Genomic DNA, 20189 nt, shown 5'->3' with positions numbered 1-20189 from the left:
CGTAATTCACATTACCCTGTAATGTCGATTCGCGAAGTGCCTAGAGGAATTTAACATGTAATATCTCGCAAATGGTACTGTACAAGCTACCATAAAACTCACTACACCAATGAATTTTCCGAGAAAATTTTATATGAATTTGATGTATCACATGCACCTATTCCCATTTGAAAAACCGAAAGTTGAACTCGATATTGCGGATCCAAGATGGCGGCCGGTGTGGGTAACACGTGCCAGAGAAGCAGTACTTGATCCTATTTGTTTTCCATATGCGCACATTCATGTTCAGTTACATCTAAAGAAACTAAAAGCAATTTTGTGACCGAGCGTTATAGTAGTGTGTGATTGAATTCCGGGTATATGAAGGCTCATAAATATGCAAATTATCCATATGGGCTGCTAAAATTAGTAGAATACACATTAGGCCATGGAGAACTTTGCATTTAAATCAGTTTTATATGAATCCCGAGAGGACACTTCGCGAATGTACCTTGTGAGACTAATTGCTGATAAATATTCTATGTGAGATTACAATTGAAAAAACAATCCTTTAATTTTATCTAGAACATTAAATAAAGACTGGCAAAAATATTTTAGACTAAACTTTAACTGCTATTTACAGTTGCTATTTTTGTTATTATTTCCTATATTCAGTAGTTACTGTTTGTTACTAATGTAGAAGTTTTTAAAAAGATTTAAATTAACTCAAATATTTTTGTCCTAAAACAAAGATAGGAATGTCTTAACAAAAAGTTATCACTCTTTCTCACACTTCTGATTCTAAATTAAGCATATTGGCCTTGGTTTCTTTACTGCATACACATCAATAGTTTAGTTTACGAAATCTTAAGTAGCATTAGTGCCGTGTCGTTGAAAATCAGCGCTTGGCGCGAGTGTATACGAAGGCACCCCCGTATATATGAGTGAGGTCGACGGACCAGCCGCGAAAGGTGAGAAAATTTTAAAAAGTAAACCCTGCTTTTCCTTGATTTTGAGCACTTTTCATTACTTTTTTCCATTCATTTTATATATGTGCACATGTCCACATCGCACTTATTTCGGCGCCCGGGGCCGTCGCCCCGCTTGCCTCCCCCACATGGAACAGGATCTTCATCACCTTCAATAGCAATCTTTCACTTATATTGATAAATATATATTGATACTATTATATTGATAAATTCTATATAAATTTGTAACCCAGGAAGGATAACTGTTCCTCCCTGATCCCTCTAAATGACGCCCTCTGAATCTCACCCTTTAACTGACTTATTTTTAATTAAAGAAAGGTGTGTTTACTTTAACAGTCGTAAAACACATTACGTCTGTTACTTCCGACGCGAGAAATGGGATTTAGGCGCTCTATTTCAGATAATGCAAGAACTGTACAATTTCAAGAACTGAAGTCTGCTGACATCAGAGATCATATAGAATGATCGAAAGATCTTCTCTATCTTTCCTTTCCTATCTCAATCTGTGCTAATGCTACCTACTAATATATAATATAGGGCGAGAGTATAGTACCTACTAAAATACAAAACTTTCTTCAACAGTTAACAATTTCATGTTCTGCCAAACTCGGTCATAGCGTTAAGAAATACAAGTTTAATTCACTATTTGGTATCCTATCTTAGATGTTACATGTTTAATATTTATATAGGATGAGTCTGCGTCATTTATATGTATATTGACAGATCGAATTTCGTCTGCACGTGCACGGAAAGAAAAGCAAATAATTGGGTGAAGTAATTTCTACATTTTGTGACTGAAATGTTTTGAGTTTCTCCGGGGGGGAATAAATTTTCTTCGGGAGGGGAGATTCCCCCCGTGCTACCCACTGAATTCATCCCTGCTTGTGAGTTATTCAAAAGTGCTCCAATCAATCAGAAGTATAAATATTTGCGTAAAGAAAACATTTGTTTTAACTGTTTTCGTAGTGAAAATCATAATTCATCTCAGTGCAAGTCTGGAACATGTAGACACTGCAATGCTAAACATAATACTTTGCTTCATACAGACAGAACTGTATCGAAGGGTGACGAAGCGTCAGTACATACTCAGCATTCAAATAGTACCAACAGTGGTATGGTGTCTCCAGATACCGGAATTTCATCCCTTAGCAATGGTTACGGTACGCCTCAAGCATCGTATTGTTCGGTCAAGCAACAGAGTTCGTCACAGACTTTAGTTGCTACGGCAATTGTGAAGGTCAAGGACAGTGCGGGAAATTGGGTCAACTGTCGGGCACTTTTAGATGCAGCTTCCCAAACGAGTTTTATTACTGAAGATTTTGTTCAGCGTCATCGTTTGAAGAAAATCAAGCATCACGTGCCAATACAAGGAGTAAATAACTCAACATCAGCAGCAAACTTTTGTGTTAACATTCAGATGAAATCAACAATAAATGACTTTACCATTCAAGTTACGTGTTCGGTTCTTCCAAACATAACTAACTTGATGCCAACAGAGATGATTGATTGCAAGGCATGGGGCATCCCTACAGATATCAATCTAGCAGATCCAAGCTTCAATACACCTTCAAAAATAGATCTTTTGTTAGGGTGTGATGTGTTTTTTAACATTCTAAAACCAGAAAGAAGGACTAGACCTGGCTCTTATCCAGTACTTCAGAACACTGAACTAGGAGGGGTGATAGCAGGAAAAATTCCCAGTACACAAGCCAGTAACTCAGCGTTAACGTTCTTCATCAGATCCGAAGACAATCTCAGCCAATAACTTCAGCGTTTTTGGGAATCGGAGGAATTCCATACGAAGTTATTGTCCCCTGAAGAAGTAGCTTGTGAACAGCATTTTAAGAATAACACTACTCGTGACTCAAGCGAATGTTATGTGGTTCGTCTCCCGTTAAAGAAGGACAAGGCCACGCTTGGTGATTCATTACATTCAGCTCAGACACGGTTTCGTCAACTTGAACGCAAATTGAATCGTGAACCTCAACTGAAACAGGACTACATAGCCTTTATGGATGAGTATGAACAATTAGGACATATGCATCCTATTGGTACGTTAAGTGAAGTGGTTAAGGACAGTGTACACTGTAAAAAAAGTTTCTCTAGGTTTCCGGAAAAATGCGGGCAGCTCCGGGGGCAGAGACGTTTCCGAGGAATTTCGGAAACTGTAGTTTTCCGACTAACTAAGAAACTTGTAGGTTTCCGAAAACGATCGGAAAAGTTTTCTGACTTGGGTCGGAAAAGTTTCCAAACGTCTTTCCCATAGTTTTCGGAAACATACGTGTTTCTTAGCGAATTGGAAAAATGTAGTTTCCGATATTCTTCGGAAACGTCTCTGCCTCCGGAGCTGCCCGCATTTTCCCGGAAAGGTTCAATAGTAAAGCTTTTCCGATTTCTTTCGGAAACATCCTATTTTTTCTTTCTGATTTTAAATTCTATACGCCATAGATACCTTCTGAATATTATATTATGAACCATAAAAGATGCTAATACAATTATATTATATATGTTTTTTTTAAAAAAAAATCTTCGATGTTGAGTTGAGTTGATTTTGAGTTTAACGTCCCTTCAGCAGCGAGGATATATGAGATGAGACCTAATGTGGAATCCGATCCACATAAGCTCCGGCCGGGAATCGAACCCGAGTCTCGCACGCCAAAGGCACGTACGCTTACCGCTTTGCCACAAAACTCTTGATTGTTTTCAATTCTGCAAGTCAAACCTATATATCTCCCTAGGAGAACATTGAAACTTTTAAGTTGATTGAAAGAAGAAAATAGAAATTGCCAGCTATAAGTGCATCTTCAATGTTTTTAATCAGTTTAAATAGTTCATGGTATCCGAGGGAAACAGCTGGATTTGTGGAATTGAAGACAAAAAAAAAAAAAAAAAAAAAAAAAAACACGAATTACATTGCACTATCATCTTTGACGGATCAAACAAAATTCAGAAGGACTCTGTGCTGTATAAAATTAAAAATCAGGCATCATTTCGTAAGAAAAGATGGTGAGATAATACGAAACGGGTAAAATACCACAGGATGCAAAAAGCAGAGGATTGAACTTAAATAGTTTATTTGTTCCAAAATCACTGTTCCCTTTAATGTAGTCTTATATTATTAAAAAAAATGTAGTTTTATAGTTAAACTTTAAGACCAAAACTATACCGTATGTTTACCATCATTCAACTATAGCATATACATTACCGTCATTCAACCCATTCTACCCCAAATTTTAAACAAAAAGAAGGAAGACATTGCAAAACCACGCTCAGGAATTGTAACTATTATTCTACTCATAGAGTTGAGTTGATTTTGAGTTTAACGTCCCGTTCAGCAGCGAGGTTATATGAGTCGTGGGCCTATTGATTTACGCTGAATTCGAACCACATGAGCTTCCGCCGGGAATCGAACCTGGGTCTCCCACGTCAAAGGCGTGTACGCTAACCGCTTAGCCACAAAGGAGCTCCTTCCTACTTACAGAGGTTTCTGTAATTCCTGAATCTTTAAAATTCCAAGATTTCGACTCTCCCCTGGAGTCTTGTACACGGAGGTTAAAAAAGAGGAAGAAACAGAACAGAAACATTAAGTAATCAGAAGGAACGGACTTACCAAGAAGGAGAACTTTGTGAAATACGTGCACACACACACAAAGGGACGGCAGTTCCATACCTAGACCTGGAAGGTTGCCAACTCATGTTATTTTTATTGTCATGCCAATGCTGTGAAAATATTACGATAACCGCCTCCCATTCGTCACTCAGTTAGCCCTTGTCTAGATTTATTATTATTATTATTATTTTTTTTTTAATGAATAAATACATTTTCAAAAACCAGTCTCTCTACTTCATTTCTAGCTCCAAATAAAATTTTTGAATCTTCTACCCTGTGCTGCGTTTCTTTTAAATGTTTCGAAAAACCTCACACCGGATTTTCCGCTTTCGAATCTCTAATGTATTCCTTTACTCGGACTTTTAAATTTATTTTCATTTTGCCTATAACTCTCTTAGAAACTGAATTTTATTTCATAAATACCATATTTTTCATTGAAATCAGTGTAATAACTTAAATCGGGTGATGTTCTTTTGTAAAGTTTTAGGTGGCTATAAAGCTGTAAGAAAACCATATTGTGTGCAAATCCTATTTACTGCAGTTGTCAATCTGGGAAAAATAGGCAATCCACTTCATTTTTTCATCCTTTATGTTGGTTTCAGTTTTATCGGGACTTAAATTCCTTTTCACCCGATTATAACAATTATCTATAATAATGAAGCTGGATACCCCTTGAGAGTATCCGGTTTCATCAGGAATTCAATCTCTGTCTGTTAGTCTGTTTTTAAGGAAATAAGAGGTATGGCTTGCAAAAAAAAAAAAATCCAAATATTTGCTTTGGCACTTGCTGAATGTGCAGATTTATAATGAATGTACTGTGTACCTGCTGTTGGCTTGTGGTGCACACTGGTAATGAATTTGCTCTTTTGTCTTCCTACATTAAGGTCTAGGTACGTAAGACTGACGTCCTTTTTTTGGGTGTTGCACACAGCTCTTCCCCTTGGTAAATCCGTTCCTTTTTATTACTTGATGTTTCTATTCATTTTCTTCCTGCTTTTAACACCCGTGCAAGACTCCAGGGGAGAGTCGACAGCTTGTTTCATGATTGCTAGGACCCGGATGTTGAAGACCTAAAAATTATCTAAAAAGGACCTATAAAATATCTAAAAATATCTTTAAAAGGATCTAGAAACTGGAAATAAGCACGTAAAAATAAGACCTAGTTTAATTAGAATTACATATTTAATGAAAGTAATGCTCAAGAAATACAAACTTCAGGAAGCTTAACAGTCTGTCCTTCTTCCACAAACTGAAGTACAAACTAAAATAAGAAAACTTCCCCTCTCACCCCTTTTGGTCGAGGACATTGTTGCGCCACCTTTTCGGATTTGTGATTGATACAGATCTGGTTTTATCAATCCAGTCGTTGAAGAATGTCTTATGATTGGAAATTTTTTTTTACTAAAGAAAAGATGTTTAAGAGATGGTGGTGATTCGTGTTAATGGCCAGTAATTTTTTTGTTGAAAGAGGAAGTGCAAAAATTGACGTTAAGACTCATAAAAAGCTTTTAAAATGACCAATATATAAAAAACAAAACGCCGAAAAAGGCAAAAAGGGACAAATAAAATCTACAATTTTCTGGCCTATAATGAACCAAAATAAAATATATATATCCGTCATTCAGAACTATGTTGTTGTTGTATACTTTAACATAAAAGCATCTAACTCGCCCAAGGAAAGTCCAAAATCTGATAAAAATCACTTTCAATGTGATCACCTTAGTTGTACCAATAATACATTAACTAAAAGCTCAAAAACCCGGGTGTGGTTTTCAGGTGCGTCCAATCCAAACCGGTTTTTTATCGGGCTGGGCCCACTTGGGTAAACCCTGTTACGTCCTGGGCACTGGAAGATATCACTCGAAACACATTTAAGCACATTAAGTTGAACCAAAGAACATTCGTTTGGTAAACATATTCCAAGAAATTGCGAAGCAAAGGGAGAAAAAGTAAAATAAAATCATTGTAGTAAGCCCGAAGTCTAGTCGCTCTGAATCGAACCTCGCTTGTTGGGTCAAAATTTTCCCATATGTACCGAAGGTGTAGAGAAAAACGCCATTTCCCAAGATGTCGGCCGAAAGTGCTCATACACTAAAACCTTTTGGTAAGACGCTCATAGTGGAACTTCGTTTGTCTTAACCCAGGCAGGTTTTCAAGTGGGTCAAACCCGAAAAAAACAACTTCTTTTGGGGTGGGCCCACTTGGACATACCCTCGATCTACCGCGCTCTATCATAACAATAGGTGATTTAAGATAAGCTAACCTAACCAATTTGTCAGAATTGCATTAAGTACAAGGATAAAAACGATACCAAAACTTATTTATGATTTGAGGAATGATTAGTACAGTTTTGCCTCTTGTACTTAATACAATTAGTTTCAGGTGTATACGTGCCTACCATTGTTGTGTGTGTGTGCCTACTATTGACATCCATAATGTTAAAACATACGGTAGAAAAAGGATCTGTACAAGCCTACAAACACACTTTGCGTAACATTCCCTTGTGCTCAAACAATCCTATGTTATCTATCCTATCTGTCTCTATGATTTACCATTTTATGTATGATCAATAAAAAGAATATACCCATCGCGGGTAATGTGCCGAAGAAGCTCATTACGCAGTAAGTACTGGAAGATCGATCGAATATTGAGTTGAGTTGATTTTGAGTTTAGCGTCCCTTTCAGTAGCGAGGCTATATGTGACGGGAACTACTGATTAACGTGGAATCCGAACCACATGAGTATCCGCCGGGAATCGAACCCGGTTCTCCCACGGAGAAGCTCACGAGCAAATTTTGTAGAAACGACTAAATACTACACTGATGTCCTGCGTTCTAATATGTCCCGTTGCACATTATTTACAAAAAAAAAAAAAAAAAAAAAAAGTCAGAAGAAACTGTTTAGATTTCAAAATATGTCATAGTCTTACGATTAGTCCGCCAGATTTAGTGGCCACTTGCGTCTGCCGCTGACAAAGTAAAACGCGCGAAAATACTGATTGATTGCGTCTCCAGTGACATATGTTAGTTAGTTAGGTTCTGAACCTTTGCGTTCCCACTGACGTAGGTTAGGTAAACTTAGGCGCTGTTGTCTTGGTATTATTGATACTATTGCGCCAAGTATCCCTTTCGCCTATATATACAGTCCAAAATTTTCTAAAGTTGATGAGCTCGTTCGCACATAATCCCCCCCCCCCCGTGCCCGCAGCCATTAAGCTTAAGAAAGACACTTCTCGTTAATTATACGGTAATGGTATACGACGTCTACTCCATGTATGGGACGTTTGTGAAAAATAAGGCTTTAGTCGAGAAGACGGATCTACCAAATTTTAACACATTTCTTACAATTACAGATTAGGGTCAAGCTTTTTTTTTTTTTTTAGCAGCGCATGCACTATATGAGGAGCTCTATTACCACTTCCAGATTGATTTCGTGTGGGCTTAGTAAGGCTTAAAAACCAAAGTGCATAAAGTACAACCCAACTTGTGCTAGGTGGCCACTAAAAAGCAAAAATGCTATCCAACTCTCTTAGAATTTTACATTTTTGAGATAAATTTTAGACTTTCACTCAAAGAGTTACTCCTTTCTTTACTATTTTCGTAGAATCATGACTCATATCTATCTCTTTTTTTTTTTACGATAGAGCATCCTTTCCAACGTTATCACTCGCCAACGGTGTTCGTATTAAACTGAAACGGGATAAACCGGGAGATTTATCGAAAACAATCTAGATTTTTTCGCCCCTCTGGTCCGGCCCTGAGTTCACGTAGGGATCTGATTTCTTTTTCTAAAAAAGTTATATAAATAATGTGCGTATATAATACTTTACTGCGTCAAAATTTTACTGCGTCAAAATTTTACTGCGTCATTACTGTTTGGCCTAAAGTCCTGGTTCAAACGTCATCTTGCTTAGAATAACGAGCGCTTTTCAACGGTATCACTCACGTATCCGTACAATACATCTGAACCCGGAAAATCGGGAATTTTTTAGAAAAAGTCATTTCTGGGAACACTTGCGCGCCTCGGGCCCGGTCCCAGTTTCACGTAAGGATCTAAAAAAATATGATACATACACAAAAGTACACACAATCATGTGCAAAGTTTCAATTAGTTATCTTGAAAATTAAGAGCGTGAGAAATCTGCCTTCGGAAAAAAAAAAGTCATGCCCCTCCGCGTCAGTAAGTTGACCATCCGCTTCCAAGACGAACCTGGGTTGTTTTTTGGTCCATCCTTGAATTGACCAATAAAAAATGACTTAAATACCTGGTATAGAACCTAAATAAGTTGTGAAACACGATACTCCGCCATGGTATATAAACATACCATAAATCCTAAAAGGGCTCAACGTGTCAGGGCAGGAGCGCAGCAGGAAGGCTAGGTAGCGAGGTGGTTAGTCCGTAGCGATTAGACGCGTGAGCGACGGGGGTATACGCATAAATGAGGATAGTGGAAGAGCACTCTCACTCAGAAAATTTATAGGTAAAATACGATGTGAAGCATTTTTCATGAATAAACGACAGTGTGAATATAAGTAATTACTGTCAGTCTACAGCATATTGAAATGAATTTTATTTGGTAGATCCGTCGTCAGTGGCGGATCTAGGCCGGGGCCGTTGAAACCTAGGATCCCCTTTTTTGTGACAAACATCATTTTAGTTACTATTTATATATTTTTGGAAGCTTCTAGTCATATCATGATATACCTACCATAGTCTGGGATTCTGGCTGCCCCCCCCCCCCCCAGATTTCACCTTCTACATCCTCTCTTGACCATCGGCTTATATTTAGCAGAAAGAGTTCAGGAATTGTTTGTAAAAATATTACAATTTTAGTAATTTGTCTTTACATTAGGTTAGTTTAGATTAGGTTATATTATGTTAGATTATGGTAGTGTAGAGGTCTAGCAAAATTTTCGAAAAAATGATAGAATTCCGGGTAAGATTGTGGGTATATTTTAATTTTTCTCCCTATGTTGCAAATATAAGATCTGAAGTGTTACTTATTTCACAAAACATAATTGAGCGAGCAAAGGAGGTTAGAAGCCCCGTAGGGTTGTTTAGCTATCCTAACGGGTTAAGTTCCAAAGTTAGGCGTCCGTTTCCAGCAAAATTTTTAAAATTTACGTGAAAGATATGGATAATTTGATCGTTTGTGCACTTCATAATATATGAGGGTCTCGAAAAATATGTTTATTTGTTATATATAAGCGGCTATAAACATGGGACTATACGGCGAGTGGAGGGAAGTACTTGGCGCAAGGTAACCGAACAGTTGCATTGTGGGAAAGAAACGAGCATTTATGTTATCAACATGGCGAATGTACAAGGGCAATTAACTAACAGTTTTAACATTTGTGAAGCAATACGTTGATAACGAGCAAAATCTTTTAAAAGTTTGTTAAGAGCACGGATTAATGAACCTAATAACAAATTGCAGAAAGTGTGCAAAGGAGATAACAGCGAAAAAACAATGCGAAAGCGGACGCCCAACTTCGGAATAAATGCTGTTCCTATGAACCTTCTGTACAAAGTGCACTCTTACCGAATTTTGCTTACTTCTACTAACGTTAGGTTAATATCAGCTAGTTCACGTTAGGTTAGATTAGATTTGAGGCATTACTCGAGCAGACGGTTCTACCAAATTTAGACATATTTCTTACCTTTTCAGGTTAGGTCAAATCTTTATATTTATTTTAGCAGAGCATGCACGAAATGAGGAACTCCATCATCACTTACAAACTGACTGCAGGAGGGAATAGTATAAATCAGGGTTTGAAAAAACCCGGGCTTTTTTGAAAAAGCCCAACCCACCTGGGCCCATATGGGTTTTTTCGGGTATTTTCGGGTTAGTTAGGTTTTTCTCGGGTTTAATCGGGTTTTTTCGAAATATTTCAATGTCTTTGGCGTAAAAGTGTTAAAATGTGATTTATATTTTAAGATTGTCATTGTCACAACTTGCAACAATTTTCTACTTACTGCTGTTTTGAAAAAAAAAATGGCCGCCATTTTGAAATTTTACATTCGATCGCCGAAAAAATCTATACAGCAAATTTAACATATCTCGTGCTTCCACTGTCAAAATTTCAACTTAAAAGAAAATTGCGCTTCGTGGCGTAGATACTCGCTGTTTTCAAATATTGGCAGCCATTTTGAAATTTTACGTTGGTATGACGCCAAAATCTATACAGGAAATTTAGAGTGTCTCGTGCTTGTATTCTGAAAATTTGAACTTAAAAGGCCGAAATTTGTACCCTGTAGTGTCTGTGGTAGAGGCAGACAAACGAGTTGAGTTGATTTTGTGTTTAACGTCCCTTTCAGCAGCGAGGCTATATGAGACGGGACCTACTGATTAACGTGGAATCCGAACCACATGAGCTCCCTCCGGGAAGCAAACCCGGGTCCCACGCCGAAGACGCGTACACTAACCGCGTAGCCATGAAGGAGCTCGGCAGACAAACGAACAAATGTAAACCAAGTCATCCAGAAGCCTGACTGACGTTCGCCAGATATGAATACCAAAAGGGGTCTATTAAATTAAAACAAAGATAGAATTCATGTTGTATGTAATAAATAAATGTTTTAAAATGTCTTATATGAAATTAAGATCTTCCAGCGTAAATGAACCTGTCATATTCTCTCCATGAGAATACGGGACACCTCAGATCCCCCCCCCCTTCCTCAACTTTCCAACACAATGCAATGAACTGTAATCTGCTTATGGACAAAAGTAGGGGAAACTGTTGTACCATGGAACACTTTTTGCGTTTTTCAAGATATAATATTACCAACAGTTATTTCTGCAATTCTATTGCAGTGCATTTAAACTTTGATGTTTTCTGAATGAAATTGTGTCATTATTTAGGTTCTTATTTCTGTTCTTCGTTATGATTTTAAGTTTTCAAAAATTCCCAAGAAAGTGTTCCATGGTACAAATACTCATGTACCTTGGAACACAGCCTCATGTACCTTGGAACATATATTTCTAATATGGTAATTCACAGAAATAAAGTCACAAATAATTATTCTAAGATTTATTTTCTATATCCAGATTTGTTGTTTAAATATATAAAAGCGTGTGAAAGAAAAGAATGGAAATTTTAATACTTACTCTAATCAGGCAAGCTTTTACCTTCATATTGAACCTAATATTAATCGGAAGGTTAACCTTATTTGTTTATTGAAAGATTCGTAATCCTAGCAATAACTAAAGTTTGTTAGTCTATTCTTAAAATCCTGTAGAAAAAACAAGGAACAAAGGCTCTAAAACAGTTACAAAATTGATTATATGTTGGGCATACTATGTTCTAATTCTAATCAGGGCCTATCAGAAGATAACATAAGGAATTAATAAATTAGGAAATATTGACTTATTCGTGGAAATGGTCTCGGCCTACGTGTTCTATTACTTATGTACCTCAATGTTACTCAATTATAAAAACCAAATCCACTTGAAACCACAATTGTTCAGACACACTACTGGAGCCTATTGGCCGAACGGATGGTGGCAGTTTCACTATAATATCAGATGCATTCACTTCAGACTGTCCTGCAAACTCTTCATAAAATTTATTTGCAGTACCTGAAATATGCTTAAATAACTTAATTTTAAATTCGTTGTAATTAGATTCAACTCAACAAATCTTTCCTCCATAAAATTCAATGCTTCGTTTTTCTTAAACTGCTCCAACACATAGTCATCCGGATTGACGTTATGGCTTCAATGTTTTAGTCTAATTCAACTTCTGTGTCCATAAGCTTAACATCACTATCATAATTTTCATACAGGCTTATGTTCTCAGATTCTTCATCAGATGTTTCGAAACTATCTTTTCTATTGGATTTGTTCTTTCATTTTCTTTGCTGTTCTTGCTTCTTATTTCCTTTCTGTGTGGCTCTGTGCTCTTTCTTATCTTTCAATTGTTGCTTTGCAAGTGTGTCTCTTACTACTCTACTTCTACCTGTGATAGTCTTTCTTCGACATTTTGTACTTTACGAAATTTGTGCTTTCTGGTTGACTGTACTTCCTCTTTAAAGACTGATGTAGAAGGCAAAACTTGCACGAGTTGCACAATTATTTCGTTTCGTTCACGCACCAGAGTGTTATCCTTTTCACGTATATCATTTAGATGACAATCCGGCCGATGGTCTGTTAGTGAAGCTGGTAAAAAGTGTAACTCCAAGGAAATTATTTTATCTATAGGATAAATCCCTGAACAGCGAAAACCACTGGTGATATTTGATGTGCTGAAGGCACGCCCGGGTAGATAATTCCCAACACTTCGGCCACAGCATAAATATCAAAATGTTTCTCCTGATTATTATGTAAACATTCTTCCACAACTTAGTTATAAAAACATTTAAAAGAACCGTAAACAGCCACATCCGGTGATTGTAGTCCTGAAGTATGCGAATGGGGAGTCAGCATGACAGCTCCAGCTTCAGCAACCATCTCAACAGCCTCGACAGATAAGTGCGTTTAATGGTTATCGATGTGGTCATTAGCCACATTTGTTATGTATGTAGTTAATCTCTCCCCTCCGTCCTCACATTTCAAACTATACTCAAATGTTTTTTCTCTAACTGTCTAAAATATTTCAGATGTCGAGATAAAGTAGCTAAAGACAGGTGGCAAACTTTGCAAACTTCACGAATTGAAATACGCTACCCAGGCTCGGGAATGACTGCTTTAATTGCGTTCTTGATTGAATTTGGGTTAATGGCAGGTCTTTTGTTTCCTATCTTGCCTCTTGGCATTTCGGTTCCTGCAACGATAATAAAAGAATGTTCAAAAAATACACTTGAAAATGAGTTCATGTACCTTGGAACATGTTCCAAGGTACAAGATATGTCTCTGTTTCATGGTACAAGAGGCTGTAGACAATTACTAAAATGGCGCAATAATGATAACGCTACATTCAGAGTAGAAAAGCAAGTCACAAAAATGCGCACCTAATCCCCCTGAACTAATTGATTATTACAGATTATACAAACAACAAACAGTAATGGCACTAAAAAACAATATTTGAATTTCTAAATAGTTCGTTTTATCCCTAAAAAAGAGTTTTTCACTTTCATAAATCACATACGCTTCTGAGCACAACGAAAGCCACGATGGCACTGTCTGACAATGTCAAAGCATCATATAGTTCATTGAATCACCTCTAGATAGTATAGGAGCTCAGAAACATGCGAGTGTTCCAAGGTACACTATGCTCAAGGTACAACGGTTTCCCCTATAATAGGCCGCGGTGGCTCAGTGGTAGAGCGTTCACCTCTAGTGCATGGGGTTCCTAGTTCGATCCCAGCTCGCGCCAAGTGAGCTTTGTGGTGGACAAACACCTTGTGCGTGAGTTTTCTCGGGATTCTCACATTTCCTCCTACTTTCTTCATTCCGTCATTTCAATCATTTCTCATCATCACCGTTACCTTGAGCATAGCACGCATAACCGTGAGACTAAAACTAAAAGATTTCATTTTATTTTATTTTTTTTTCAATAATATAATAGGCGAAAGTTCACTAAGCAACAGCTGCTTTTCTCTGTTCGTACCCTGCAATTAATGGTATAGACTGAAGATGCCTAAAAACTTAAGATGTGTTATAAAAATGCTTTACAGGAAAGTAATATGCAAATTATTTAAATCAGTGGTACAATCTACTTTCAATATTTTTCGCGCGTTTAGCAATATTTATTTACATGGCTGTATCTGCCAAAATTACGTTCGTCAGTTTAATCTGATGAAAAGCTGATTTTTCTCCTTGTGTCGTGTGTGATTCAGGACCAGATTTACATTTTTCTAAGACCTGGACCAAACCACAATTCTGTGCCCCTAGCATCTGAAAAAGATTATAGTTCTTGTTAACTTATCTAATGTGTTGCTGAAGAAAAGGTTAAGTCATCTTTCCTATATTTGTAAATGTAGAAACACTCAAAGCCATCTTTTTTTTATTACTTTATTTATTTATTTTTATTTTTTATTTATTTATTTTTTTTATTTATTCTTTTTTTTATGTTCCGGAGAGTACCCGAGCTTCCGTCAAGTGCAATGGAAAAAGTAGCATTGCAAATTTCGCTCGCTATCAAGTCGGAGAGGGTGGTGTTATAACCTCCTCGAAACTGTTACATACAACAGCGCACTGTTCATTCACTAATTAGAGGATTTCCAGCCAATGTCAGAATTTTTTGTTTTTCACTTTTCGAATAAGCTGATACTGATAGCAGAAATGGAACGGAGTTAAAATACGGGATCCGTATGGCAGGCTTAAGCGTAAAATAAATAGTTTTATTGTTGAAGTATTCATTTCCAATCCTTCTGCGTTTAATTTGGGAATTTTCCGAGCACTTCTTTCACGGCGTGTACATCAAAACTTCCACTAGTACGGAAATTTGAACTCAGCACTTGAAATAGTAAGCGTTACATAGTCTTCGGAATCCCAAGCATTAAGCTTCTTAAATTTGACAAGAATTTTTACGCTATTGCTGTTTTTGATTCTACAGAATGCTTATTTTAAGAGTAGCAACAAATGACTGAATTAAACTGTTATTGTTGGAAAACCAAATTTTAGTTGAAGAACCTTGTGTTTTACATCAAAGGTGAGAAATAATACTAATAGTTTTACATATGCACTATTAGTACCGGCACCTATGACCTTAAACCAGTCAAACATATGAGTGATAATGTCCCTCGGTGTCGCCAAGTAGATGAGCATACTATTCATGGAAAATATTTTCTAAAGTACAAAATTGGTTATTTTACTTTAAATAGGTTATAAGCATAATTCATACATTAATTTGCTCTATAACTATCGCAAGCTAAGGTAAGTTTCTTTTTCTTTTTTATAAATTCATTCAGTGCATTCAGAATTTTATAAAGGTCTTATGTTGAATGTTGTTGTATACCTTAACGTGAAAACCTCTAATCCACACAAGGAAAGTCTAAAATGTGATAAAAATCACTTACAATGTGATCACCTTAGTTGTATCAATAATATACTAAAAAATTGATCAAAAACCCAGGTTGGTTTTAAGTGGATTTTTTCGGGCTGGGCCCACATGGGCATACCCTGGTATAAATACAGTTTGGACATGTAACATAAAAACTACAGTGCATAAAACACGTACCAATATGTGCTAGATGGCCATTAAAAAGCACAAATGCTATCTAACTGAGTCAGGGCAGGAGCGCAGTAAGGAGGCACGAGCGTCAGCGAGGGTGCATCCGTAGGGAGCAGGCGCGTCAGCGATGGAGAGTATACGCGTAAACGAGGATAGTGGTAAAGCATATGCCTATTTGTCTTTTCAGTATGCTGTGCACTAACACTAACTACTTATATTCACACTCTCATTTATTCACAAAAGTGTTTCACATCGTATTTTACCTATAGATTTTCTATCTTGTAGAACCATCTGCTCGATTGAACCCAGATTTGGTAACCTTATTTTGGTCTAAATACTTGCATCATCCATTTCTCCTGTAAATGTTGTGTTTTTTTTACGTGCTTCTTGACTCTTCTGCTAAACATAACCCGAACTGCGTGTTCGAGTGAACCCAAAACTAATAATATTATGAGTGTTTACGCGCATTATGCTGAAAATATGCATTATGTACAAGGCCGCATTACTGTTTACGCTCATTCATTATGCTAAAAACACGAATTAAATAATCACAACTGTAACCACAAATAAGAAAAACTAATAAAACTGTTTATTACATTATACCCTACCATTTACTCGACGCTCTTATTATTTATTTCCAAATTAATCGACAAAAAGGCGTAATATAAATAATAGCACTACTCATTAAATAAACATGGATGTTATTACTCCCATGATGCATCACCAAAAAAGTTTCCGAGTAGCCTGGTAAAGCCAGTTTACCGTGAAATAAAGGAAAAGTAACATCAAATTATGGGAAATGTATGAGAAAATTCCTTAAAAATAAAGAAAACTTGTTTCCGATGATAAAAGGATTGTACATATTTCTGACCACATCGAATCCTTTCTGATTTCTTACGGAAAATGTCTTTTTTTTTTTTTTTTTTTGTTAAAATGGAGAAACGTTCTGTTAATTTATCCGGAAACCTAGACTTTTCTTTGCAAAAAGGTTCCCCGAAGGTGAGAAACCTTCCCGATATTTTTTATAGTGTAGTTAGAAACTTCATACCTCATCATTGTGTATTTAAGGATTCAAGCACAACTAAATTACGTGAAGTATTTGATGGATCTTGCCCCCTCTACAAGTGGAGAATCACTGAATAGCATACAAATGGTAGGTCCTACAGTACAAGAAGATTTGGTTTCCATTGTACTTCGATTTCGTACTCATCAAGTGGCTCTAGTTGCTGATATTGCTAAAATGTATCGGGCAGTAGCTATGCATCCAAATGATCAACCTCTTCAATCCATTTTGTGGAGGAAATCTTATCAGGATCCCATATTCGTTTACAGTCTTGAAACAGTAACGTATGGATTATCTTCAAGTTCGTTTCTTGCTACAAGGTGCTTGCGGCAGTTAGCACAAGGTGAAGCAGTTAACTTTCCCAGAGCTTGTGAAGCACTAGAACGTGATTTCTATATTGACGATTATGTAGGGGGATCTAATAGTGTTCAAGGTGCACTTCAGATGTATAGTGACTTGACAAGATTACTACAAAGGGAAGGATTCGTTTTAAGGAAATGGTGTTCCAATGATGTCTCAGTGTTAAACTCCATTCCTGAAACGTTAAAAGAAACTCAGAGACTTATTCACTTTCACACGGAAGGTATCAAGACGTTAGGAATTTCATGGAATCCCACCTCTGACACATTTTTTATTAATGTTAACTTAGTTAATGTAAATAAGAATTCATCTCAACAAACTACGGAACGCAGTGTTGCCAGTATCATTGCAAAAATATTTGACCCTGCTGGATGGTTGTCTCCAGTAGTGATTAAGTATAAATTATTTCTTCAGCAGTTATGGTTAGTAAACATAGCATGGGACGACCTTCTTCCCATGGAATTAACTTATCAGTGGAACAAACTTTATTTGCAACTGCCAATGATCAATGATGTGCAAATTCCAAGATTTGTATTAGTGCCAGGAAACGTTAAAGAAATTCAAATCCATGGTTTTGCAGATTCCTCAGAAAAGGCTTATGGGTGTTGTGTGTATGTTAGATCTACTAATACCAACGGATCCACCGTCAGTCATCTGTTATGTTCAAAGTCAAAGGTTGCACCTATTAAAAGGACTACTTTGCCAAGATTAGAGTTATGTGCTGCAGTTCTTCTTGCGAAACTTATAAACAAAACTTTAGCAGCATTGAGACTAACAGTATCTAGCATTCATCTGTGGACAGATTCTCAAATAGTTCTAGCTTGGTTAGCATCGCCAGCCCATCGTTGGAAACCGTTTGTAGCAAACCGTGTATCACAGATTCAGGAACTAACACATGTAAGCGATGGGAAACATGTTCTATCGCGAGATAATCCCGCAGATCTCATTTCAAGAGGAATTGACTCTAAAGCCATTCAGCAGAATCAACTTTGGTGGCATGGACCAGTTTAGTTGCAGCAAGAAGCTACTCATTGGCCTTCTTCGTTGCCAGACGACACTCAGGATTTTGAAGATATTCCAGAAGAATGTCAAAAATCATTTACTAATACATTACTCTCTCAAGTTGAAACTGAAGAAATCCTCTTAAGATTTTCAAAACTCACTCGACTGTTAAGAGTTATCGCATTATGTAAAAGATTTATTCACAACGCAAGAAATCCCAAAAACAAACACTGTGGATCACTCTTAGCGTCTGATATTCAACATGCTACACAGACCTGTGTTAGGATGACACAGCAGTCATACTTTTTACAAGATATCAAGGATCTTCAACGTGAGAAGCAAGTTTCTAAGCAGAGTTCGTTGCGAACATTGCATCCTTTTTTAGATAAGGAAAATATTGTTCGAGTAAGTGGTAGATTAGAAAATAGTGATCTTGAATTTAATAATAAGCTTCAAATAATTTTACATCCTAAAAGCCAATTCATTCGTCTTTTAATTGAACACGAGCACAGAAGATTAATGCACGCCGGTCCTCAATTGCTTATGTCTTCAATTCGAGAAAGATATTGGATATCTAAAATCCGACAAACTATAAAGCATGTAATACATCATTGCAATACATGCTACCGTTTTAAGGTCTCAGTAGCACAACAGTTAATGGGACAATTACCATCCACAAGAGTGTGTTCAAGTAAGGCATTTACTCATATTGACGTTGACTATGCCGGACCTTTCCACATTAAATTGGGCTCTTCAAGAAGCAAGAACACAAGAAAATGCTACGTCGCAGTTTTCACATGTTTGTCTACGAGAGCCATTCATTTGGAATTAGTTTCTGATCTCACATCAGAGGCTTTCATAGTAGCTCTTCGTCGATTCACATCCAGAAGAGGAAAATGGGTGACAATCACCAGTGACAATGCCACTACATTTCAGGGAGCGAAAAATGAGCTCAAAGAATTATACCTTCTATTCCAAGTTAAGGAGTTCAGCGACAGGATTCAGGCTTTTGCAGCAGAGGAAAATTTCGAATGGAAGTTTTCGCCTCCGTGCAGTCCTTCATTTGGAGGAGTATGGGAGAGTGCTGTCAAATCTATGAAGTACCATCTTCGAAGAGTAGCTGGCAATGCCGTTTTAACATACGAAGAATTATTAACGCTTCTTTGTCAGATAGAAGCTTGTCTTAATTCTCGCCCTCTCATAGCTTTACCAGATTCGTACGAGACTTTCAGTTACCTTACTCCAGGCCATTTTTTAGTTGGTGGCCCTATTACATCTTTCCCTGAACCAGATTTAACTAGTGCTGTTGAAAATCGCTTGAGTCATTGGCAACGAATCCAGAGGTACCAACAGCATATTTGGAAGAAATGGTCACAAGATTATCTTCATAGTTTACAGCAGCGTCAAAAATGGACACCAGTTCAACTCAATATTAAACCTGAAACTCTCGTCCTGTTGAAAGAAGACAACTTTCCTCCACTTTCTTGGAAGTTAGGAATTGTTGAAGAAGTATTTCCAGGCAAGGATGGATTAGTGCGTGTAGTATCAGTTCGTACAAAGACTGGGACTTATAAGAGGTCATTATCAAAGTTAGTTCCTCTTCCGAATGAAGACACTGTGAACAGTTAATTTTCTTTATAATTCATGCTTGGTTGGATACTTTGTATTCCAACGGGAGGGAGTATGTTTGATAGTCATTTAATGCTTATATATTTCATTTTTATTGCATTATTATCTTCATTTGTTTTTGCTTACGTCATAGCAGAATTTGTGTTTCTCAGATAGATGGCAGTGTTGTTGGACAAGTCGAACATGAACTACCTGATGTAGTTCCTTCCGTGTGCTTCTTTTTACTCATTAAATAGTAGTGTTTAATATACATTTCAAGATACATTAACCTATAATATTCATGCTAATACGCCAGTGTTGTGGTATATCTGTTTTGTGACTCTTTCAAAGGCAGAAGTTAGTTTTATGTGTGTTTGTAGAAGTGGTGAAGATACTTGTAAGTAATTGCAGTTTAAATACAAATTTCAACACAGCTTTATTCACTTGTTATCAATCAGCGTCTA

At 37.0% G+C, this 20189-nt stretch overlaps 3 protein-coding genes across 3 annotated transcripts; all 3 read left to right on the top strand.

Moving 5' to 3' along the window:
* The first annotated feature begins 2082 nt into the window (after positions 1-2082).
* LOC145682726 (uncharacterized) lies at positions 2083-2733 on the top strand. Its single transcript, XM_081754112.1, has one exon. It carries the CDS (start codon positions 2083-2085, stop codon positions 2731-2733), a length of 651 nt encoding a protein of 216 aa, XP_081610238.1.
* Positions 2734-16842: 14109 nt separating this feature from the next.
* Positions 16843-18126, top strand: LOC145682725 (uncharacterized). The gene has a single exon (XM_081754111.1). The coding sequence runs from the start codon at positions 16843-16845 to the stop codon at positions 18124-18126; it is 1284 nt and encodes a 427-aa protein (XP_081610237.1).
* A 276-nt stretch (positions 18127-18402) lies between these two features.
* On the top strand, positions 18403-19746 carry LOC145682724 (uncharacterized). The gene has a single exon (XM_081754110.1). It carries the CDS (start codon positions 18403-18405, stop codon positions 19744-19746), a length of 1344 nt encoding a protein of 447 aa, XP_081610236.1.
* The last annotated feature ends 443 nt before the right edge of the window (positions 19747-20189 follow it).

The sequence above is a fragment of the Thermobia domestica genome, chromosome 4 (assembly GCF_964235325.1).
Source record: "Thermobia domestica chromosome 4, izTheDome1.hap1.1, whole genome shotgun sequence".
Classification (NCBI taxonomy): Eukaryota; Metazoa; Arthropoda; class Insecta; order Zygentoma; family Lepismatidae; genus Thermobia; species Thermobia domestica.
This window is presented reverse-complemented; position numbering and strand designations above follow the sequence as displayed.

What these genes read in the sequence shown, in the direction of transcription:
- LOC145682726 (XM_081754112.1), top strand. Translation starts at nt 2,083, where the DNA reads ATGGTGTCTCCAGATACCGGAATTTCATCCCTTAGCAATGGTTACGGT.
- LOC145682724 (XM_081754110.1), top strand. Translation starts at nt 18,403, where the DNA reads ATGACACAGCAGTCATACTTTTTACAAGATATCAAGGATCTTCAACGT.
- LOC145682725 (XM_081754111.1), top strand. Translation starts at nt 16,843, where the DNA reads ATGGTAGGTCCTACAGTACAAGAAGATTTGGTTTCCATTGTACTTCGA.